Source organism: Thunnus albacares, chromosome 18 (genome assembly GCF_914725855.1).
Source record: "Thunnus albacares chromosome 18, fThuAlb1.1, whole genome shotgun sequence".
Taxonomy (NCBI): Eukaryota; Metazoa; Chordata; class Actinopteri; order Scombriformes; family Scombridae; genus Thunnus; species Thunnus albacares.
In genome coordinates, this window is record NC_058123.1 from 2,181,094 (window position 1) to 2,205,802 (window position 24,709).

The 24,709-nt window shown below is 38.9% G+C and overlaps 1 protein-coding gene and 1 long non-coding RNA gene across 3 annotated transcripts; both read right to left on the reverse strand.

The window, feature by feature from the left end:
- Window positions 1-88: 88 nt before the first annotated feature.
- Window positions 89-24,709, reverse strand: LOC122968196. Its single transcript, XR_006398772.1, has 4 exons — window positions 24,699-24,709; window positions 17,272-17,281; window positions 13,528-13,532; window positions 89-740 (listed from the first exon to the last, which is right to left on the reverse strand). It is a non-coding gene; the product is annotated as an uncharacterized LOC122968196 (long non-coding RNA).
- On the reverse strand, window positions 735-9,633 carry LOC122968121 (NLR family CARD domain-containing protein 3-like). 2 transcript variants are annotated; one of them, XM_044333105.1, is made up of 10 exons: window positions 9,294-9,392; window positions 7,486-7,581; window positions 6,688-6,783; window positions 5,192-5,270; window positions 4,792-5,020; window positions 2,840-4,637; window positions 2,547-2,720; window positions 1,794-1,967; window positions 1,436-1,482; window positions 735-1,282 (listed from the first exon to the last, which is right to left on the reverse strand). In XM_044333105.1, exons 1-10 carry the CDS (start codon window positions 9,326-9,328, stop codon window positions 741-743), a joined length of 3,270 nt encoding a protein of 1,089 aa, XP_044189040.1. In that variant the 5' UTR covers window positions 9,329-9,392; the 3' UTR covers window positions 735-740. The 2 variants fall into 2 exon arrangements, with proteins under 2 accessions (XP_044189040.1, XP_044189041.1); XM_044333106.1 differs by lacking the exons at window positions 735-1,282; window positions 1,436-1,482 and adding an exon at window positions 9,544-9,633 and having other exon boundaries at window positions 1,754-1,967.

The following is a 24,709-nucleotide window of genomic DNA, read 5'->3' on the forward strand; positions in this document are numbered from 1 at the left end:
CTGTACTGCACATTTACTGTCAGACTGACAACTTACTACTAACCTTTTCCTCTGCTCCGCTCGCATCCACCGTCACTTTTCTGCCACTCGTTCTTTCCCACTCGCTACACAAACATACTAAGCTCTGCCCTATTCCTTAACAGAGTTACGCTACCAATAGTTTCCCAGGCAACGACATAGAGGTTGACTCATGTATCTCAACAGTGCTGCACAGAGACTCCTTAACACTATTGATTTCCGAATTAATAGATTTAAAACATTTTTTTTAGTCTGGCGGGGGTTCTCATTGTGATCATTATAGGAGATTCAGTAAACTTATTCAGTAAATGTTCAGTAAACGTTGAATACAGTTAGACCTAGCAGTCCCTATTAGGCTGGGCGAGTTCAAAGTTGTGAAAACAATGGGGGTGTTTTGAATACACCGTTTTCACAGGTAATTTGTTGGTCTGTCCCTCCTGCCACAGGAAATAATGGATTAATCCTGAAAGGCTACTGATATAACACTTTTCTCCTTATGAAAGTAACACGGAGATTATTTGACCAATGAGAATTTAGTCAGACGAGAGCATATTGACCAACTAATCAACCAGTCGACCAGGAGACTACAGCCCTACTGTATATATGTCAAACAGTCAGTCCTCTATACAGACAGCTAGGCTGGGAAACTATGTTTGGTTTAGTCACTGTATTTACAACCAGTGAGACATCACATTGGTACTAAATAACATGAGAAAGTTTCTCTAGCACAGAGACACTGAAGAACCATGTGACCAGAACCCAAACCCAGGATACAGAGGCTGAGTGACTGTGGTGTTGATGGTGTGGAGGTGGATCAGTGTGTCAGAGGAGACTCTGTAGAAGGACAGAGTGCCAGCAGGACAGTCCACATACACTGCTACTCTGTTAGAGACAGAAGTGGAGGAGGAGAAGGAGGAGGAGGGGATGACTGTTTTTCTGTTATTGTGCCAGACACAGTAACCATCATCAGAGCAGTGCAGACACCAGGACTGATTATTCCCTCCAAACACAGAGTCATCATTGTCTCTTCTCCTTCTGATCCCTCTGTAACTCACTGATATATCAACCCTTCCTCTCCACTCGACCTCCCAGTAACAGCGACCAGTCAGACCATCTCTACACAGCAGCTGAGGCTTGTAATCAAATCTGTCTGGGTGGTCGGGATATGACTGATCCTTCTTCACTTGTGTCACCTTCCTGTTGTTGTCAGACAGTTTGAGCTCTTTGTTTACTGTGTTTGGATCCAGTGTGAGTTCACAGAAATCTGATGGAGAGAATGAGATTCAGTTATTGATTTACCAATCTATCATCTGATGATGATGATGACATTATCTGCATCCTCAGTGGGATGCTAATCAGTGATGTCACAGTTTGAAGTTTGCTTTGTTTTCATGAATCAAATGAAAAACACACTTACACTTCCCCAGACCTGGTTTCAACCATTGGACTCCGGCAGGCTGCAGCCTGAAAGGAGGAGGGGGTCAGAGCAGCACGTTCTCTTTCAGCATGCAAACATGAACGTTACATCACTCTAGTCTACTGTTTTATTATTCTGTTCAAATGTGGTGTTGGACTTTGATAGAGTTTTATCCAATCTGAATACAGTATCTCAATCCTTCTGAAACCCTGATTAAATCTGATCAGGTTTAACTTTCAACATTCACAGGAAACTTCAGTTAGAAATAACAAAAACTCAAAGTTGAGATCTGTGATCAGCTCTGACAGAGAAAATGCTTCCAGCTCTACCTCCTCAATCAGACATTGTCTTTTCAAACCTGAGAGTGTCCAGTCTCCAGTGTGACTCCTCCAGTCCAGCAGACAGCAGCTTCTCTCCTGAGTCTCCTGGATGATTGTAGCTCAGATCCAACTCTTTCAGATGGGAGGGGTTGGAGCTCAGAGCTGAGGCCAGAGAAGCACAGCCTTCCTCTGTGATCAGACATCCTGACAGCCTGCAAACACACAAAACAACATATTTCAGACAGTCAGAGAGTACTCCTGCGTGCAGTCAGATACAAAAGCAAACTGTCTCCAAACTAACTAACTAAAAGATGAACTGAATCAGGGAGTTCTGAAAGTTGAGCATCCAGCAAGATGGGAAAAGTCAACAGCTGAGGGATGATTCAGCAGCATGTTTTACCTCCTCATTGTGATCTAAATGTTAAAAACCTTCAAATGCGTTTATGAAGAGTGAAGCTTTTGCCAAGAGGAAGAATAAAGACGTACTTTTTGCAGTGTGCTGTATGCACTTTTCAGGTTTGGTATGTTGACATTATTTAAAACTACATACAAAGACACATTTAGGATAATTCTTAAAAATCATCTGTGGTATTTAATAATTCAACAAAAAAGCAAAAACAAAAGATGTTGAAAAATCATCATGGAAAGCACTTTTCTACTGCTGAAGTTTAGTAAAAACTGGTTTGACAAAACATATTAGCAGAGACAATCTTACACAGGTTTAATGTTTATCCTCTAATGTCATTTAGATTTTTAATTGTCATCTGTTGAACAAGTTGATGAGTCTTGACCTGAGTGTTTCCAGTGCACAGTGTGGACTCTCCAGCCCAACAGACAGCAGATTCACTCCAGAATTCTGCAGGTTGTTGTTACTAAACTCCAGCTCTCTCAGACTAGAGGACTGGGAGCTCAGAACTGATGACAGAGCTGCACAGCTTCTTTCTGAGAGGTTACAGCCACTCAGCCTGGAGAGGAAATAAAAAGGAAAAAGACAAGCAAGTAAGTTATTTATTTTTCTGTCCTGTTGAAAAGACAAGAGAATATTTTGATAAAGATGAATAAATCCAACTATCTGTGCACTTACAGAGCCTTATTTGAAGCTTTGATCACTGGCAGCAGCCTCAGTAGAGCATCCTCTGAAGCAGAGTATTTCTTCAGGTCAAACACGTCCAGATCTTTTTCTGATGACAGTAAGATGAAGATCAGAGCTGACCACTGAGCAGGAGACAGTTCATCTGTGGAGAGATTTCCTGATCTCAGGTACCATTGGATCCCCTCCACTAGAGAACGATCATTCAGTTCATTCAGACAGTGGAACAGATTGATGCTTCTCTCTGCAGACAGATTCTCACTGATCTTGTTCTTGATGTACTTGACTGTTTTATGATTGGTCCGTGAGCTACTTCCTGTCTGTTTCAGCAGACCTCGTAGGAGACTCTGATTGGTCTGCAGTGAAAAACCCAGGAGGAAGCGGAGGAACAAGTCTAGGTGTCCATTTGGACTCTGCAAGGCCTTATCCACAGCGCTCTGGTAGAAGAGTATGGAGTTGTTTCTTGTTGTTTGAGACTTCTGGGATGTTGTTTCTTCTTCTTCCAGCAGACTGACTCCAGAATTGATGAATGTCAGATGGACATGAAGAGCAGCCAGAAACTCCTGAACACTCAGGTGGACGAAGCAGAACACCTTGTCCTGGTACAGCCCTCTCTCCTCTTTAAAGATCTGTGTGAAAACTCCTGAGCACACTGAGGCTGCTCTGATATCGATGCCACACTCTGTCAGGTCTGATTCATAGAAGATCAGGTTGCCTTTCTGCAGCTGCTCAAAAGCCAGCTTTCCCAGAGACTCGATCATCTTCCTGCTCTTTTTATTCCAGAGTGGATCTGTCTCAGCTCTTCCATCATACTTGACATTCTTCAGTTTGGACTGAACCACCAGGAAATGGATGTACATCTCAGTCAGGGTCTTGGGCAGCTCTCTGTCCTCTCTGCTTTTCAACATATCCTGCAGAACTGTAGCAGTGATCCAGCAGAAGACTGGGATGTGGCACATGATGTGGAGGCTTTGTGATGTCTTGATGTGGGAGATGATGGTGCTGGCCTGCTCCTCATCTCTGAATCTCTTCCTGAAGTACTCCTCCTTCAGTGGGTCAGTGAAACCTCTGACCTCTGTCACCCTGTCAACACAGTCAGGAGGGATCTGATTGGCTGCTGCAGGTCGTGTGGTTATCCAGAGGCGAGCAGAGGGAAGCAGGTTCCCCCTGATAAGGTTTGTCAGCAGCACATCCACTGAGGTGGACTCTGTAATATCAGTCAGGATCTCATTGTTGTGGAAGTCCAGAGGAAGTCGACACTCATCTAGACCGTCAAAGATGAACACAACCTGGAACTCTTCAAACCTGCAGATTCCTGCTTCTTTGGTTTCAGTAAAGAAGTGATGAACAAGTTCCACCAAGCTGTACTTTTTCTCTTTCAGCACATTCAGCTCTCTGAAAGCGAATGGAAATGTGAACTGTATGTCCTGGTTGGCTTTGTCTTCAGCCCAGTCCAAAGTGAACTTCTGCGTTAAGACTGTTTTCCCAATGCCAGCCACTCCCTTTGTCATCATTGTTCTGATTGGCTGATCTCTTCCAGGTGAGGCTTTAAAGACATCTGCTTGTCTGATTGTTGTTTCTGGTCTGTCTGGTTTCCTGGATGCTGTTTCAATCTGTCTGACCTCATGTTCATCATTGACCCCTGCAGTTCCTCCCTCTGTGATGTAGAGTTCTGTGTAGATCTGATTCAGAAGGGTTGGGTTTCCTGCTTTAGCAATCCCCTCAAACACACACTGGAACTTCTTCTTCAGGTTAGACTTGAGTTTATGTCGGCACTCTGCAGCACGAGTTCCTGAATGAACAAACAACAAATAAGACTAACTAATAAAGTATAAAGTAAACATTTAATTCCCCTAAAGAATGCATATGTGAACATATATTCCACCATCTTGTGACATCAGTAAATATCTAATGTTAAATCTTCATATATATATATATCCTCTTACTTCTCTGCAGATGGTCAGCCATCTCTTCCTGCTTCATTCTCCTCAGGAAGTGCAGTGTGATCTTCAGAAATGCCTCTTTGCTGCTCCTCCTCTGCTCTTCCTCCTCACCGTCCAACACCTTCTCATCCTCCCTCTGAATCTCTAAGCATTCTGGGTAATCTGGACTTAGAACCGTCTGTATTTTCTTCAGCTCATTCTTCACAAAAGTGACAATGCTCTCCTCCAGCAGCTGGAACAGAAAGATAAACTGAACATTTAATTTTAACTGGTTGAACACAACATGTGATTCATCTGTCAGTCTGAAGGCTTGCTAGTCTAAACAGAGCGGCATGGATACTGTTGGGACATCAATGGTACTCTAGTATTTAATAATAAAAGGTGTGTTTGTACATGTACACACCATAAATATGGAGCCCAGGCCTGTTGGATGCTGCTGGGAAGACTGATCATTGGGAACCTCTGAGCTCTCTTGGTCCATTCTATGGAGAAAACATCATATTTGAGGACATTTAATGACTCAACACTGCTCATGATACGATATGAAATACTTTATTAGTCTCCCAGGGGGGGAAACTGAGTGCATATAGGACAGACAACAGGATGTGTATGCTTTCATACACATCCTGCGGCAGTACAAAATAAGGGGAGAGTACAGCACCATAATTAATAGTGTAAACATCAATATGACCATACTCATATATTAGTTGTTAAATATGATATCAACATATTCATGGATGCCAGCATTACCATGATCCATAGTACATCCACCATCCTAGTCATCAACATCAAATCATCATCGTCGTCATCAACAGTGACAGTCAACAACAATGTTCATTCAAATGTTCAAAACTTCACCGCAGCGGGTACAAAGGACTTCCTGAATCTCTCTGAGGAGCACCTGGGTATAACAAGCCTGTTGCTAAAAGAGCTCTTCAGTTCACAAGAAACATAGTACATTGGATGGTCCTCATTTTGCATAATAATCTTGAGCTTCCTACCCATACTTTGCTCCATGATCATTTCTAGCAAGTCAGGAGTCAAGCCAATAATGGATCCTGCCTTCCTGATCAGTTTATTGATCTTGTTCCTGTCCGCTCAGCTTAAATTGCACTCCAACAGAAAACGGCATAAAATAGGACACTTACTAAAATGCTTAAAACACGTGTAGGAGTGACCTGCTGACATCAAAATACTGCAGCTTATTGAGGAAAAACAGCCTGAACTGAGCCCTTTTAAAGATGGCTCTGGTTTCACTCATTCCAGTCCATCCTATCATCCACAAGGACACCAAGAGGAAAACCAAGAGGAAACCACCTCATTGGCCTCATCTTTAATCAGGACAGGGATCACTGCAGCCTTTTTCCTTTCTAAAATCATTAATAAGCTCTTTGGTCTTACTTAGATTTAAAATTAGGTGGTTTTCATCACACCATATGACAAAACCATCTATGCAGGAAAAAACCGTCTAGGGGGGCATCTTGCTGCTAATTAGCTTTTGCTATGAGTCACGTTTCCAGTCACTGCAGTACAGGCTTGTGGTGCTGGTAGGCCTCACTCATGTAGTACTGAGGTCATAAAAATGTTGAAATGTAGCAATAACCTACTATATCCACAAAGAATTTCTTTCAGTGATTTAACAGTATCCATTAGCCACTGCTCATTGTTTATCGCAGAAGAAAAACAAGAATATTTGCAGAAAAATGCAAGCAGAGGTGAGAGCAAGCACCAAAGCGTCTGCACTGTAAGACAGCAGGAAGTTCTCTTATAGTGCAAACACAACAGAATAACATTCTTCCTGGATAAAACACTGAGAGGAACATGTTTAATGTTAAAGTTTGAATACAGATGATAACTTTCTTTGTCAGAAACACCTTTCTGTCAAGTTTAAGTTGATACCTTCCAGCGTTAAAACGTAGTGGTGGTTCCATGGACCAGTCACTCTTCATGGACACGCAGCTGGGGGCAGGAGAGTCTAGTTTCTTCTGATGGATCCTGACACAACAAAAGACAAATTAAAGATAGTTTAAACCTGGAAAATGTTGAATTTTGACCAGAATGTCACTTGTTGAAATCTAAGAACCGGACAGATCATCTGTAAGAGAACAATGGAGGAGTAGTTCTTATTCTCTCAGATTCAACATGTTGATCATTTCAGTCCCAACTATCAACTGTCTAGTTCAGTAATCTGTCAGTGGGGTTTTGCTTGACTAAAGAGTTGTTGTTACAGTTGTTTAATGGGGGATGTGCTATCGGTCAGTCATTAGTGGGAAATACGAGTATCTTCTTTGGCAGTAAAAATTCTGCTTTGGTCTTTAATTAGATTTACATTTCATGAGATTTTGGGGGAATTAGATTGGTTCTGTGGTCATGACATTTCAATCCCATGGTGTGTCTAGATTGGCAGCTTTGGCCATATTACGTGACCCCAAGCTACACCAGTGTACATATTTGTATATCCATACATGATGTATGTTGTATTTATGATGTCTCAATAAAAATAAATAAATAAATAAAATAAAATACAATTTTTAAAAAATGAGTATGAAGTGCTTCACAATCATGTCTTTTTAACTGGAGAGGAAGCTCCATGAAGCAGTTGTTGAGCGCAGTTGAGCACATGTTGAGTGTCTTATATGTTTTAATATGGATAACATATTTGTCAGAAATGCCTTTCCGTCAAGTTTAAGTGGATACCTCTCAGCGTTAAAACGTAGTGGTGGTTCCATGGACCAGTCACTCTTCATGGACACACAGCTGGGGGCAGGAGAGTCTAGTTTCTTCTGATGGATCCTGACACAACAAAAGACAAATTAAAGATAGTTTAAACCTGAAAAATGTTGAATTTTGACCAGAATGTCACTTGTTGAAATCTAAGAACCGGACAGATCATCTGTAAGAGAACAATGGAGGAGTAGTTCTTATTCTCTCAGATTCAACATGTTGATCGTTTCAGTCCCAACTATCAACTGTCTAGTTCAGTAATCTGTCAGTGGGGTTTTGCTTGACTAAAGCTGGTTTAAATCCTATTTATCAGATCGCTTTCAGTTTGTACATGTTAAAGCTATAATATATAACTATTCCGCATTAAAATGTCTAAAAACAACTAGACCCATGTTATATATTTTGTTGAGTTGTGTATTTACATTATCCCAGATGTTTCCAACAATTTTCAAACCCAGAGAAATCTGTATTTAATCAAAGTAACAGACCGTTTCATTTGGTCGCATGTCAATGGCGTCATACCTCCTCTACCAAAGAGTAGAGTGCACAAGATGCATGTGTCAGCGTTGTGTTTGTCCGCTACAAATGCGTCTACCAAAGAGTAACTCTCACACATACAAGATAATACATCAGCGTTGTGGTTGTTTGACAGAAACTGTTATAAATTTACTTTTATTCAGTTTTAAGCCACATTTTCATGATAACGTTTGGTCATTTAAACTCTATCTTTTAACCAGGTGAAGGATTTTAGTCATTTAGCAGGAGCTCGGCTAACAGCCCCTCCAGGAAGTCTGGTGCTCGCTGAACGTTGTCTGATTTTAATATGCGTGTACGTTTGTTTTTGGAAAGGAGGAGACTTCTGCGGATAATTTGGCTCCCAGTAGAAACCTGCCAAACAACTGGATCTTAAGTTATAAGAGAAATAAACTGAGTAAATTTTGAGAGCAGCTCAGCTCCTACCAGACGTCCTGTGCCCGCTGAAAAGCATCAGAGAAACACTGACTTTTTATGTCAAACTGCTTTTTTCAGTGTTTTTACCTGTAATCCGTTTGTTTTGGAGAGGATAAGACCTCTGCGGATAATTCGGCTACTGGTAAAAACATCCTGAACGACGAACGATGGGTAATCCTATCCTTTATGTTCTTCATATGGTTTCATCAACAGATTTGTTCTGCTGCTCTAGTTTTCTTTCTTTTTGCAACACAGTATCGTCTTTTCGACAATCAACTATTCTGGGCTGCTTATGTAATCTGTGCACATGCACACTTCAAGTTTATTCCAGCCTGGCTGGACCTAGCGTTGACTAAACATGGCTAAGCTGCGTTAATGGAATGGCTTGACTCAAGTGAAAGTTGACGTTAATTCTAGTCAGGCTTTTTCAAGTAAGCGCAGCTTTCTTTAGCTGCGTTAATGGAACACCCCTCATGACAGAATCCCCGTCACTTCACCTCAATCTGAGTTTGAACGATCCGCTGCCTTTATAGCATCCAAAGAGGCTGAATAGTTCAATACCTCAATATTTAGATCACATCCTCGGCCACGACAGCCCCACAATGTTCAGAAATTTCAGCATCTCAGAGTGTATCTCATCAACTCCTTGTTTTTAACTCCCCCTTAGTGACCTCGATCAGAGAAATGAAGACATGTTCTCCCCGTGCTCCTTCTGTGGGCACAGAATCTGCAGTGCTTCTGGTCTCCTGATACCTGTCTACTGCTTCAGCATCTCCTCATCAACAAATGTTCAAAAGCCTAAAACATACAGTGACATTATCTTTTCTTACTCTCCATGTGTTTTGGAAAGAGGAGGTGGATCCATGGTCCTATCAGGGTCTATGGACGCACAGCTGGAGTCAGGAGAGTCTAGTCTCTGCTACTGGATCCTGATACAAACACAACACTGATGAATTCATAACTGAATAACATTCTTTTTGGATAAATTAATGATAAAGAACATGTTTAATATTAAAACTTTGAATACAGATAATACATTTCTTTGTCACAAATGCTTTTCTGTCAGGCTTAAGTTGATACCTTCTAGTGTTAAAATGTTTAGGTTTATCCATGGACTTTTCATGGACACAGCTGGGAAAGAGGAGGTGGATCCATGGTCCTATTGATCTCTACAGACACACAGCTGGGATCAGGAGATTCTGGTCTCTGCTGTGCAGGATTTCAGGAACAACTTCATCTACTTCCAACGTCTGTGGAGAAGAAAACAGTCTGAAGTCAAAACTCAAGCATCACTTTGTTGTTGTTCATGGTGGTGTAGGATATTATTTTCTACAGTCTCTATGTATCTGTCTTGTAAGTAATCTATATGCAGAGTTGGCTTGGTGGGCCACCAGGCCAACGAGAACCCCTGCCAGGACAAAAAATATTTGTTTTAATGTCAAAAATAACGCCCAATATCCAATCATTTGTAAATAAATAGCGCTTGGGAGCCTCTGAGCAGCGCTGTTTCAAAATGTGAGTTAACGTCGGATAACCAATTTCAGACTGACTTCAGCACAGAGAAACACACCTGCAACAATATAAAACATGAAAACATCAAGTTGTTGATGGATTATCATTAACATTGAAAAGCAACACATTCACACATTACTATATGTCACCATCATCTCTCCTGCTGTTGGAGCAGTTATTGATCCTGAACACAAACTGTTAACAGATCTGATCTGAAGACAAACACAAGATATTCACACAAACACTTTCAACAACCGAGCGACTCATTAAACTAACAGTGAGAGCAGAGAGGAGTCATTAAACACTGAAAACCGTCAGTTATGACCTTACCAAACGGAGAATAATGATTGCAACATGGCGGTGAAGAAAACAAAGTAAAATGGGAGGGGCAGGGGAGGGAGAGAGAGAGAGAGAGAGAGAGAGAGAGAGAGAGAGAGAGAGAGAGAGAGAGAGAGCGAGAGAGAGAGACAGAGAGACAGAGAGAGAGAGAGAGAGAGAGTACCTGGAAACACTGTGAGCCCTTTTACACTAAAATAGCATCATCATCAACTTGTGTAGCAAAAACAGTCTGGCATTACTTTAAGTTTCTTTTTTTCATGTGACATATTCAGATGGTTTCTTTATCATCCAACTAAATAGCAAAAATTCTCTTTCTCATATATAACAATTCCTACATTTTTTAAAGTTGTGGCCTACTTTTAATATGTGGAAATTAGGAAATTATTTCTACATCTTATTCTGTTGTATGATTACAGGCTCATTTACATTTCACTTAGTTGAACGTGAGTTTTTGCTGTTTCTTAAACAGATGTTTTCCACAGATACTTGGTATCACCGTTTCATCTCCTTTCTTATGAAGTAGCTGCTTAATTCATGGTTCTGATGATGTTGCTCGTATTTAACAACCCCGCCTCTTTCACATGAACGCACCCGTAGCTGGATATGGAAAACCCGCGGTTGTCTGAGAAGGTTGATAACCAGCTTCGTAGTTCTGGTTATCTGGACGGCCAGTGTTAGGTTCGGTGAAGCCAGATAACGACATGATATCCTGAGTATGTTGAATTTGCTTCGTAATATTACACCCCCCTGGACATGTAGACTTTGCTGGCATAAACAAGTACTAAAACACAAAGTTCAAGTAGCCTCATAATTACCTATTTAAAAATTTTATTTTTAAATTTTATTCTCATAACTGGACTATCAGAAGATAATGTTTTTACATGTATATGTATATTTTGCATGTTATGACTTGTATGTTTTCACAATTTTAATTCTAATCGTTAAAATATCTCAAAAAATGATTCCAACTCTGAATTGTAAAAGATGCATCACAGAGGAGGTGCATTTCTGTCTTTTAAATGTATTTTACTGAAGTATTTTTAAAGAGTGAACGGACTTTATGAAAAACCCACAACCAACTTCAGACTGACTTCAGCGCCGATCGAGCATGAACAGACCAGAATCTTTGAAGCGTTATAAATGTTTTAACTTCTCTGCTTTTAAACATTCACATGAAACTTATGGTGACAGCAAAGAGGAGGAGGTCTGAAACACCGAAACAGTCGGAGAAAGACGAAGAAAGACAACGCAGAAAATCCTCTGAGTCATAGTTACAGGAAACGACTTGAGCCAGGAAATAACCGCATAAAGTCAGAGAGACGGGAGAGGCCAGATGGTTAGTTGGGAGCGGCCAGATAGTTATATGGAAGCCCATTTCCGCCACTGTGATGAAAAAAAAAGATCCTGTAAGTCATTATGATGAGAAACTATCTCAAAATAATGACTTAGTATCTCATAATAATGAGATATCTCCTTAATATCTATAATGAGATATATCTATAATATCTCATAATTATCCTTTTGCTGTAAAAAATAATTCCTTATGTAGCGACTACTGGCAACAATGTAAAAGTTGCTGAGAAGTTGGGCCTTGTTTGCCGTTTGTCTGACACGCTACCAAAAAGATTCGCCGAGATCAAAAAAATAAGTTTAATAACTTTTATTAATGAAAAGGATGAACTTATTATAACGTGCACAAAATATAGGCTACTCAAAATAATCACAGCGATCAGGTGTAAAACAGCGGTCAACAAAAAATATGACGACCCACTCACCCTCTGTCTCTTTCTTACCAGCTGGCATGCAGGTGAACAGGTGCTTATATTAACTATAGGATATCACCGCCCATATCCATGTGACCTGATTATCAATCACCGTGATCGTGCAATAATAAACAAACCAAAATAACCCAAAATATAAAACAAAAAATTACTACTTTGCAATTCATTCAAACTTGAAAATTAATCCATTCATGGCTCCTACACCTTATATGTTTATTGGTACATTTGTGACTTATATTTATTCTGTTAACATAAAAGATATAAGCTCCAATTCCTGTAACTCTTGCCTCTAAGAGTGGCCTTTCATCAGTAGGAATAGCATTTATTACCATTTGATATTCTTTATAAGTGACAGAACAGGTTTTAGATCTGAGAAATTCTCATCATTTTGTAGGTCTGCAAGATAAATTATATTTCTGTCAATCCAGTGTTGTAAATATAGTTTATTCTTTATGGTTATATATTCATTGTTCCATATAATAGATGGAAAGATTATGGACAAAGCATAATTTTGCTGCTGTTAGAACTTGTTGATAAAATTTCAACAGCCTTTTGGTAATTTTGTTTCAATATAATTGCACAGTAATATAAATTGTAGGCCTCCCATTTCTCCAAAAATATTCTGTGATATGAAGTACCGCTTTCAAATATTCTTTAATCCATTTTAATTTGAAGGTTTAGTTCACATCCATAACGTCCAGTAACTCAATGCAAGCTTCACACTTTGGACCTGCTAAAATCTCCTTTTTTAAATCATGGCTTTTAAAATAAAATTAATTAGGGAGGGATTGTTAGATAAAGAAAGAGAGGGTGATAAACAAATCAAAATAGATTTTTGGAGATAAGGATTCCAAGGTATTTAGTACTTAAAAAAAAACTGGCATATTACACATTGAAGTTTGTTCAGTGTTATAAAGACTTAAAATTTCATCTTTTGATATATTAACTTTAAACCTGATGCCAGAGAGAAGGAGTTTATAATGTTGATTGCTTTCTCAATCTGATGCTTTTTTATTAAAAACAGGACAGTGTCATCAGCCAACTGAGTTATTCTAATCTCTCTCTCAAAAATCCTTAAATCTTGAAAATGATGGCAATGAAAATATGTATTGAGAGCAATTCAACAACTATAAAGAAATGGAGAACTAGGGCAACCAGCAAACTGATCTGTGAACTGGAAATCTTTTAGCTTTATTTGGAAATAGCATGAAACAGCTACTGGTGTCTTTATAAAGCATTCTAACATTGGAGATGAATGTTTTACCAAAGCCAAAAGTTTGAAGTGACCTAAATAGGAACTGATGCTCCGCTGTGTGGAATGATTCCACATAATCAGAGTAATCTATTAGATCAAGAATTAGCCTAATATTGCAACTTATATATCGATTAGTCATGAAACCGGTTTGAGTTTCATTTATGATCTCATTTAAACCTTTTCTTAAGCATCTGGCAAAAATTAGTGAGAGTATTTTATAGTCTACATTTAGTAATGTTATTTGTCTCCAGTTAACCAACAAAAGATGATCTTTGTTATGTTTGGGAAGCAGTGTTATAATGCTCTCGTTATTTTCTATACATTCCTTTAACATATTGAAAAGCGAAGAGTTTCAGTTATATTCCAAAAACAAATATAAAATTCAACGGGGAGACCATCCACTCCCAGTGATTTTCATTTTTTCATTTTGTTAACAGCTTCAAGTATTTTAGATTTAGAAATAGATTTATCACTAATTCAAATTCATTTGATATTTGTGGAATGAATTTTCTTACAGTATTCTCTGTAACTCTGTTTGGTTATATTTGGAACTATATAAATCAGAATAAGATTGAAATGATTGATTCGCTACATGTGAAGGATTGGACTTTATAGTTATCTATCTTTAAAGCTGCAATATTATTTGTCTTATAATTTCTTTTTTCCAGTGCAAAAAAATAGCTTGTATTTTCTTTCCTTCTTCCAACCATTTTGCTGTAAAGTGTATGAAGGCTCCTTTGGTCATATTAATATATAATTGATCTATTTCTTCTTTCAGGCTTGTCAATTTTTATTCTTCCTCTACTGTAATATTTTTTTTGTTTATTAAGGTGTTTAGTTCTTTAATACTTTATTTTTCTTTGATATTATTATTATTTTATTATTATTTTTCATTTCTTTACTATATTTAATAGCCTGTTCTCTGATTTTTAAATTTGAAAAATTCCCATTTTTGTACAATTTAATTCACTGCGATTGAAAATGTCTCCAGCAATTGCTTCCACCGATTTGCAGAATGTTTCATCTTTCAGTAGATAACAATTAAGTTTCCAATAATCACGTGTTTTTTGTAGTCAGTAGTCTCAACCTAATGAGAAGCTCCATCTCTTCTTCTGACCCTTAAATATCATAATAACATGAACAAACACTATTGCATGGCCTAACATTACTGTAATGTGGAATGGTGTTCAAAACAGCATCATTCAGTAACATGGGTAGTTCTAAACGCAATAATGAAGAAAAAAAACAAAACAAAAATTGACATGATTACTCTGATTATCTGGATATTGTTACCTGCACTTGTAGATTGTTTGCTCAGACATTCTTTCTGTTTGTTCCAATCACAAACATCTGTTTTTTTAAAATTTATTTTTATTTATTTTATTTATTGCAAAACTCAACAATATGAAACATCAATAAACAAATGTGCCAAGGGTTGAAGGGTAAATAAATTATATAATGAAAGAAGAAAAAAGAAAAAAAAGGTTCAGCAGTTCAGGCAATTTTACAATTTACACATATTAAGAGATTTTAAGGCTTTGGGGTTTATAGAGTGCTGAACAGTTTGTATGTATTGTTGCAGTTAATTTATAAAAACTTTTGGTTCGCTGTTATAAAATGTACATTTGTGAATGTGACATTTTGCTAAGATAATAAAAAGATTTATAATGTCATGCTGTTCTAATGTCATTCTTGTTCTGAACTGCAGACGTTATAAGAACCAAACAGCACATCTTTGTATAGTAATGAACAGAAATGTTATAATGAGCAGACCGGGAAAATTATTAATTATTATTAACAGGACAGTGAACATCTGTTTTAAATACTGTAAATCAGCAGCTAATTGATGTCATAATGGAAATAATGAGAAACCGTAATGCACGGTGGGTAATCTGCAGCGCTGAGCGACCATCGTTGGTCATTTGCTCCCTCAGCCCTCGAACCTTTGAACCTTCGAGCAAGTTCTCTTGAGTTTGTGAGAGAATTGGAACAACACTTATCATGGCAGCTGCTATTTCCCCAAAGGGAAGTGGTGAGGGGAAGTCCAGCAGAACGTGTTTAATGACCAACGGAAAGCACCGCTGTTTATATCAAGTGTGTTTCTTTCATGCAAAACAAAGAACTGGAATATTTGTGTAACACTGTTGTGATAACACTGCAACACTTTCAGCCTTTCAAACTGATTCAAGACTTTTTTTTTTAATTTAAGTTTTGCATGAAATCATCTTTATTTAAAACTACAGTGTGAAAATGCTTTAACATTACGTGAACATTTACCAGTATACAATAGGCTACATTATGTAAACCTCCCCTCCACCCCTCCCCTCCTATTGTATTTTCACTTAATTTTAGTTTAGTAATATTATGAAGTTTACACACAATAATATATCAGTCAGAGGGACCAAATCACTACTTTTACTGCAATACTTTAACTACATCAAGCTCATAATACTCATGTACTTTTACTGCAGTAGATTTTTCATGCAGGACTTTTTACTGAAGTAAATGACCTGAATACTTCTTCCAAGTATTCCAGTTGTCTCTAAGGGACTCTTAGAGCTTTAGAACAAAACTTAATTGTCCTGCAGAGAGGAACACTGCTGTATCTCACCACAACACAAAGCAGCACAACATATATGTGCAGAGTGAAAGCAGCAACAATACATCATCTAGAACAAGTATAAAACAGCACAGTACTCACGTAAGAAGAAAACAGCAGACCTGCAGCTAAAATGTTGTCTTGACTTGGAATAAAACAGTTGTTGAACATTTGTGAGCTAAAAGTTTCCTGCAGCGCCTCCCGGAGTTAAAGTGTCAAACTGATGAAATAAAGGATCTGACAGGATGTTTAACTTCCTCTTCTGTTCAGCTAAAGGACCATGATGTTAAAAACTCTCAGTCAGGGATTTTTAAACTGTTTCTAAGACTGACTGAATCACTTGGAAGCTCAGTTGATGATCCTAAAACTAGTGTTGCAAAATATTAATCTTAAAAAAAGTATTTTCTCAATTAAATGATTTATTGTTTAATCTATAAAACATCAGAAAATTGTAAAAATGCCAATCACAATATTGCTAAAGTGACGTCATCAAATGTTTTGTCTTGTCCGACCAACAGTCCAAATTCACAAAATATTCAGTTTACAGTGATATAAACTGTCGGGTTGGTTCTTTGTCGTCACGCCGCTCAGAATGAAACATGAGGATTTAATGGAGATTCATGAATGTTAAATAGATTTCTTTTGTGTTTTGTGTCAGTTTGTTGTTGGAGCAGCTGATATATTATTTTAATTTTAAGCTGTTCAACATATAATCTACACTCTGTATATTCTACAGGATCCGCTGGACAGATTTCTTGGAAAAAAAAGCATTTAACAAGTGAAATCCTTTACACACATCACAGTATTATATGCAGGTGTACGGATGAAGTCTTCATAATCAGCTGCCATGTAAAGTCTCTCCGGTTGATGATGTCCCTGCGGTGATGACAAAAGACACTCAAATTAAGGGACAAACTCACCTTCATTTTCACACATTAAGGTAAACTGTAATTTCACTGATTAATGAGACAGAGTTTACTGATTGCTCAACTCTGTGGAGAAAAACCTCTGAAAGGTCAGAACGGCTCAACTTAGAGGTGGATGGATGAGTTCCTCTGTGTGAAGGTTGCTGCTCTCTATAAGCAACCTGTAACAGCTGTGCACAGCAGAGGACCTGGACCTTAAAGCATCAGTGTTCACTACTCAGTAACGGGGTAGACTTACTGTTCTGATTATTCACAATTATCAGTTGGACAATCCAATATCAAGCAAGGAGGAATGACTACAGATAAATACACATATATAACGCATCTGGTCTGTGGGACGTGCATCAGCTGCCACATTGGAGCGAGGATCTGCTCGCTTTCCACAGTAGAGAGGACCAAGCAGCAGCTCCCACGTCTTGAGTCTGAAGTACTTTAAAGTGTCTCTGATGGCTGCTAGATGCTGCAACAGACTCCAAAAAGCATCAACTTCTCTCTAGCAATACTAAGTCAACGAGTCATTATAGTCTCATTCAGGTCCTCTAATAAGTGTGCTGGTGGTCATTTTGGAAATTATTGGTCCGTTAAAAAGATTTGAAGACTTATAGTAACTTTGATGTCTGCTGTGTGGGTGTTGATTGACAGCTGTGATTGACAGTTGTATCATCTGCTGCTCTCCCCGGCTCTGTGACTCGCACTGAGTCGGACTATTGTCACAATATATATTTTGAAGGTCTTGGCTCCAGACATCACACCTCGCTACGTCCATCTTTATGTACGGTCTTTGGTTTGAACGTGCTACTGAAAGTAATACCAAAACCAAGGAATGAGGAATAACATTTCATAGGCGAGTAGTGATTTTACAACATTCTGCTGTCGCCAAAGTATTGAATTTAATTTACTGTTGTCACTTTGGAAGATGTGCTTGATCTTGGTGAATATATTGTGGAAACTCTCACTTTAGCCTCATATCTTTGATTGTGAGCAGCTACTTTGTGAGGAAATCCAGAAATTATCTCATCGTTCTGAAACAAGCTGTTGAGTCTCAGCTGTGCAACAGCAGGTTCTTCTCTTCATTCAGGATCAGACTCCTCTTCATAGACGCTATATACTGTCTTACATCTCCAGCTGCAGACATTAATGCAAGTAAACATGCTGCTGCACTCATTAGGTCTTATTCTGATTGGCTGGAGGTTAAGGATAATGTAGATTTTCCAGATTTTAATAATAATGCAGATTTTATGTAAATAGCTTCAGAAACAGCCTGCTGGAGGACAGAGAGGAATCTGAGCTGGAAGGAAAGATGAATTTAGACAAATCTAAACAACATTTGGTGAATTAAATGTCACAGATATGTTTAAAATAGACTGTTTATAAAAGTCAAAAAAGGCCAGAATACCAGAAGAAAACAGCTCTATAATGTAGTGTTCTTCCACAGTTATTCATATTTGCAGACAGACTTGTCTGTTGTGAATTTGTGAATAAAGTGCAAACCTGGATACAGCCAAATGCACACATGGGAGCCAACCAGTTTGTTTCCCCATAAGTATCCATAGAAAAAAAATAAAAATAAACACATTTCAAAAGCATGTTGACATTATTTTTTACTGCAAAGAGGAATGATTAAATGAGATTTTTGGAGCCAGAAGTGACCATTTGGATGAGAGGGTGGAGCTGACCCTAACGCTAGCGGCTTGCTTGGTTAGCATGGTGCATTTACAGTCTATGGTTAACTCTAATAATGTTATGCTAATGCATCATCACTGGCAAAACTGGTCTAAAACCATTAAAACAAAATGTACGTACCAGAAAAACTGAACATCCGACTCCTCAGAGGGTCTTTCAGTACAACCAAACATTGAACAAGACTATTTTAGGTGACTGAAATGTTACAACTAACTCTCATGAACTGAAAACACATGGTTACATTAGACTGTACGGGTAGTGGGTACCAAGATGGGTAGAGACCTGTCTTCAACCTTGTTACTTGTATATGAGCGAGAGGGCACTGTCTAGCTCTTTAAGGAATGTCAAACAATGACAATTTTCCTACCAAGATCAGTTAAATATGGCATCAAGAACTGAAAAAAGTTTCTGTCTGATTAGGTATTCATTTTAAGTCATATTTACCAACAATGATCCAGAAACAGAAAAAAACTAAGCAATACCTAACCAGCATTGTCACCATGGTAGCAACTTATCAATCATGACATAGCCATACCCTAAAGCAAATGCTGCTTTATCGTCTATTTTACTCTAAATGGGACCATAATTTAAAAAATGAACATCATGCTGTATTGAATAAGACTTGGAACTAGTGATTGAGACCATAAACTCATCAGGAAAGTGTTTACTGAGGTAATAAATCAAGTGGGGAAGTTGGGTCATTTTCTCATAGACTTCCATACAATCAGACCCTTATTTGGAGCCAGTGGAGTTGCCCCCTGCTGGCCGTTAGAGAGAATGCAGGTTTAAGACTCTTCTCCATTGACTCCACTTTTCAGACCCACTTTCTTAGAACTGAAGAAAGTCCAGTTGCCCTCGATTCAACCCTGCTTGGGTAACAGGAGTTTGTTTTGATGAGATAAATTCTTGCACACAGAGCGGAGTGTGAATAAACAGTGTGAGGAAGTGAGACTGATAGTAAGAAAAGCAAACATGGCGGCACCAGAGGAGCTAACTTCTGCTTTCCTGGGGTTGCATTTCGCTTCAGGCTCATTAGATAGTGTCTGATGGTTTTGATTGATAATTTTCTCTCCCCTACTCTATCTCTTTCCTTCCCCCAGCTCGCTGTTTGCCTGCACACACACACACACACACACACACACACACACACACACACACAACAAACAGGTGTGAGAGAGCATACAGTGTGTGCGATAAGGGAGCAGCAGGTTGGTGTTGATTCAATAAGAAAGCTATTTTCTCTCCTTCTGCATCTGGGCTGGAAACAATCAGTCTTCAGGGTGATGTTGCTCTTACCCCTATTGATTTTATATGTGTGTGTGTGTGTGTGTGTGTGTTTGTGTGTGTGTGTGTGTATGTTTGTGTGTGTGTGAGGAACCACCAAATAATCCTCATCTATCCCCTCATTCCTCCCTCTCTGGTCCAGCTGAGTTACCTATACAATTGCAGAGGGGGAAATCAATGACTATCCCTACACACACACACGCACACACACACACACACACACACACACACACACACACTAATACACACATACATACATATTGTACTCATACACAAACTATCAGACTGGTACAATAAGCTCGACAGAGCAGAGCGTGGTCGATGGTTGTATGTACAGTATGTGCTGCTGCTGCCTGCTGGTTACTTAAGATTTTGCGGATATATTTCAGTTTTCCAGCTTTCTACACTGTCTGAGCTGAACATCCAGAGATGAAGGTTTGGTTTTTAGATGTTGGGGGTCAGAGGTTCCTTAACTACAAAATTCTTGACTTTATTCATGTATTCATCGGGCACAACACACGTTAATTAACACCTTCAGCAGTGACTGTGACACATGATTTGCTTTAACATTCCTGCTCATTCTCAGTCAGATCTGAACACCACAGATATGATACACATATTTTTAGATTCAGTTTGACTTACACTTATCACTATCTCTGATGTCCATCACAAATTAAAATCCATAAATCTGCTTAAAAATCATAGAAAAAAAGATGCTCCTTGTAGGGGTGTGCCCGAATACAAATACATTATTCGGCAAAGCACAAATAGTGGGTTTTTTTTTTAGGAATATTTGTTTCATACAAATATTTAAAAAATTATTTGTTTTCAGGAAGAAAAATAAACCATATCAAACACCAGAGTGCAGGTCGGTTACATCACTATCTCAGTGTCTCTCCTCTGCTCCGCTGTGACGTCTATCAGCAGGTCTCAGTGAGGGGAGTCACATGACGCACATTTCCTAATTTGGACATCAAGTTTTCTTCAGTATCACAGTAATCCAGTGACAGTTGTCTGTACATTCAAGTTACACTGCAGACAGAAGCTGCTAACAGCTAATTCAGCAGACTTTTAATTGTGCCTCTTACTTTGAAAAACCCGTAGTGTAGGGGTTAATGTGGATTTATGGTGAACGTGCACCAGGTGTCGCTCAGAGAGTTTGTGCGGCTGTTTCTTTTATAATGTGTATCATGTTTATGTTTGTTTTCATCTCGGTGTCTGATCCGCCTCCTGACAGCAATTGTTGAGATTTGGCTGGTGTTTACGTCGCCTTCATAACACCCTTCTCTGCGTAGGCTCATAGAGACGTTTACAGTCGTCTTCAGAGGAGCATAATTCCAGCATAAAGAGGTTACATAAAGTGCACACGACCTCCTGCGCTGGCAGTAAATGTTGACATCAGGTGTTAATTATGTGCTGCAGAATCATCCAATATGATCATCAAGTTTGACTGATATAAAATGTTCTTTATAAAGTTTATTATAATTATTTTATTGGTCAACACACACAGCCCTGTCTCCTAGAAGTTATGTTTGTAGACTACTGAATTGTTTTCCTAATTATGTTGCGTTTGTAATGCAATCAGGTGAGTGAAAGATGGTGGTTTCACTTACAGGTTAATAAACACATCGTCTCTCAACTCACCATGATCTTCCTCTAAACTTAACTGAGTCTAAACACAACCAGAAAAAGTTTAATGATGCTGTAGTCGCTACTAGCAGATATTGTGCATCAGATATTTTGGTGGAAAAAGAAATAACTATGTTGTCTCTGAACATTTCACTCATACGTTCAGAGTTCACCTTCAGAACAAATATGTTCTCCTGATGTTAACAGAAAACATAATTCTTGCATCATTACATTTCTAGCAAAACATATTTGCTTTCCACTTTAGTCTATGTTCATATACGATCTAATATAAAGATAATTTATACCAGACAGAGTTGATACTCGAAACACATCACGGCTCAAAACTCTGAAATACAAATTCACATTTACTAAAGTTACATTCAGGCATTAAAAACTGCACGTCTTCACAAACCTGTGTGTGTGTGTGTGTTTCTGCATGTGTGTGTGAGTTTGTGTGTGTGTGTGTGTGTCTCCTTCAGCTCCAACGAGTGACTAAAGAAGGACAGCCCTCATTACGGTCAACAAGTGAGATATGCAGAGCGAGCTCTGATCCTCTCTCTAATTCACAGTTTTAATCAGCTCAATCAATCTTCACCCCTGTCCCCGCTCTCCATATTAAACACACACACACACACACACACACACACACACACACACACACTCTCTCTCTCTCTCTCTCTCTCTCTCTCTCTCTTTCTCTCTCTCTCTCTGTCTGTCTCTTTACTTCCTCCTCCTTCGCTCCTCTCTGCTGTCTGCTGGAACATTTATTTGCAGCTACTTGACTCCCCCCTCCAGATGAGCTGGTCTACAAGCAGGCTAATAAAGCGGCTAATTGTCTGGTTGTCAGGGCGGGATTGATTTGTCTGTTTCAACACTGATAACACAAGCAATCATCTCTCTCTGTGAAGCCTCCGCACACTATGTTGCTCTACCGTAACTGCTGACATTTGACAGCCAGCAGTGTGTGTGTGTGTGTGTGTGTGTGTGTGTGTGTGTGTGTGTGTGTGTGTGTGTGTTGAGGAAAGAGACAGTAGAGAGATGTACAGGCTTCTGCAACAAACTTATGATGACTACAAGGACAAATGAAGGTTTTCAGTACTTGTTGTTTATCCCCAAAAGACTCAATGAATGACAGGCAACATGATGAGAAAACAAACATACATGAGGCGGAGAATCATGATGAAAAGGCTGAAAGATGAGAGCAAGACAGACGAACACACAGAGGAGGGAGGAGAAGCGTTATGTTTATATAGTTTGTTCATAATCATAATCGCTGCCTAGATTATGTTCAGTGGTGACGTTCTTTTGAAAGGTGGAGCTTCATGTCTGTAAGTTGACAGGAGGCGGTCGGGGTGGATGTACAAAGCATCAGTAAAAGTTTACCTGCAGTTAAAGTCCTCATTCATTTTTCTCATAGAAGATGTTTGTGATTCTCAGTTCTCTCAACATGAAACTCCGGTTGAATCATCAGAGCAAAAGATGAACAACTGGTTCATTGATAAAAAAAAAAAAATTCAAAGGCCTGTAGATATAAAAACTGAAGGAGAGAAGTCAACTACGACTACCAAGGTGCATTTCAGCAGGAAATATCCAATCACAGATCTGAAAGCTAAAGATTACCATGTTGAGAAACTGATTTCACAATCTGCTGATTAATTCTGGGTCTGTTTTGGATGAATTTAGTTACCATGGCGATGTGTTTTGTTCTCATTTGCAACAATGAAATGTTTTGAATTTGCTATCATTATGATTCACATCTCTGTGCAACGGCTGCTGAGGCTTATGGGTATTGTAGTATTGCAGTATGAGCCATGACAAACGTGATTATCTCAGAGATGAAGCTGAAATCATTTGAAACTGATGGTCATAACATAAACTCATCATATCCTGTATATGAAACTGGACAAGTGTGACGTCACCAACTGGTTTACATTGGAGCCAGTATGAAGCCCAGAGTTGCAGCTTCTGGTCGGCGCCATCTTTTCCATTTGGAGCCAGGCGCTTCCAAATAAGGAGTGCAGGGTTTTGCCTTTCACGCTCTGGAAACACACACTGCTACCTCAGACCCAAGCTAACGCTAGCTCACTGTGAACACCGAGTGCTGCACACTAGGGCTAACGTTAGCTACTTTAGCTAAATTGCACTAACAGGGCAGGTATCATAATCAAGTAACATTCAACTCAGTGCAATATTACGACAATAGTCCGACTCAGTGCGAGTCCTGGAGCTGAGGAGAGCAGCAGGTGAGCCAACTGTCAATCACAGCTGTCAATCAACACCCACACAGCAGACATCAAAGCTTCTATAAGTCTTCAAATCTTATTAATGGAGTAATAATACACTTATTAGAGGACCTGAATTTAGAGATTGAGACCATAATGATTTGTTAAAAACAATAATTGACTCAGTATTTCTCGAGAACTTCGGCCTTAAGACATGGTAGATGCAGCTTAAAGCTATATAATCATTACATTATCTAGGATAGGCCTGAATTTCTATATTAAGTAATATTGAGGATGAAAATGCAGTTCTGCATTTTCTGCATTTTCCAAGCAGACAGAAATAAGCTAATTTTGAGCAGAGAAAAGCAGTTTTTACCCACAATATGTGTATTATTGGAAAAATCACCTGTATTTACCTCATATGCCAACATAGACCTGTGTGATTATGTGTACAGTGTAAAAACTTTCAGTGTGTCGTTGCTCTTTAAATCAGTTTTTAGATCTGGCTCAGAAAGCAGCACTTATGTGCGTATAAACAAATGTGTATAAAATCTCACCTCGATTTTATCTGGATATGAGACACTTAAAATGACGTGTAAATGTGATTTTGAATGAGGATTTCTTATTTCTGTAACACAACCTGGAAGATAGAGTTTCACTTTAGCTCTTTATTGTATTTCGTTAGCGCTAGGCTAGCAGTTTCACTTTGCTTCCGAAGCTAAGCTAAGCTAAATACGTCTCATCTCTGGAGGTCAAACTAATATCAGTATTCTTGTCTGAATGGGGATAAAACAACAGACAAATATCCTAAAATATCAGAAGAGTCCTTTGAGATCTGCTTTGCGGTGTGGACTGGCCTCCATTAACACAATCTTCTTCTTGCTCAACATGCATCATTTTTATTGATCTCTAAATGATGCTACTGTTAACGAGGAATGTGTTTGTCTTTATTATTTCTCCTCCCCTCCATCGCTTTCACTCTCGGCGTATTTCCTCTCTGTTCACTCTCTCCCTCC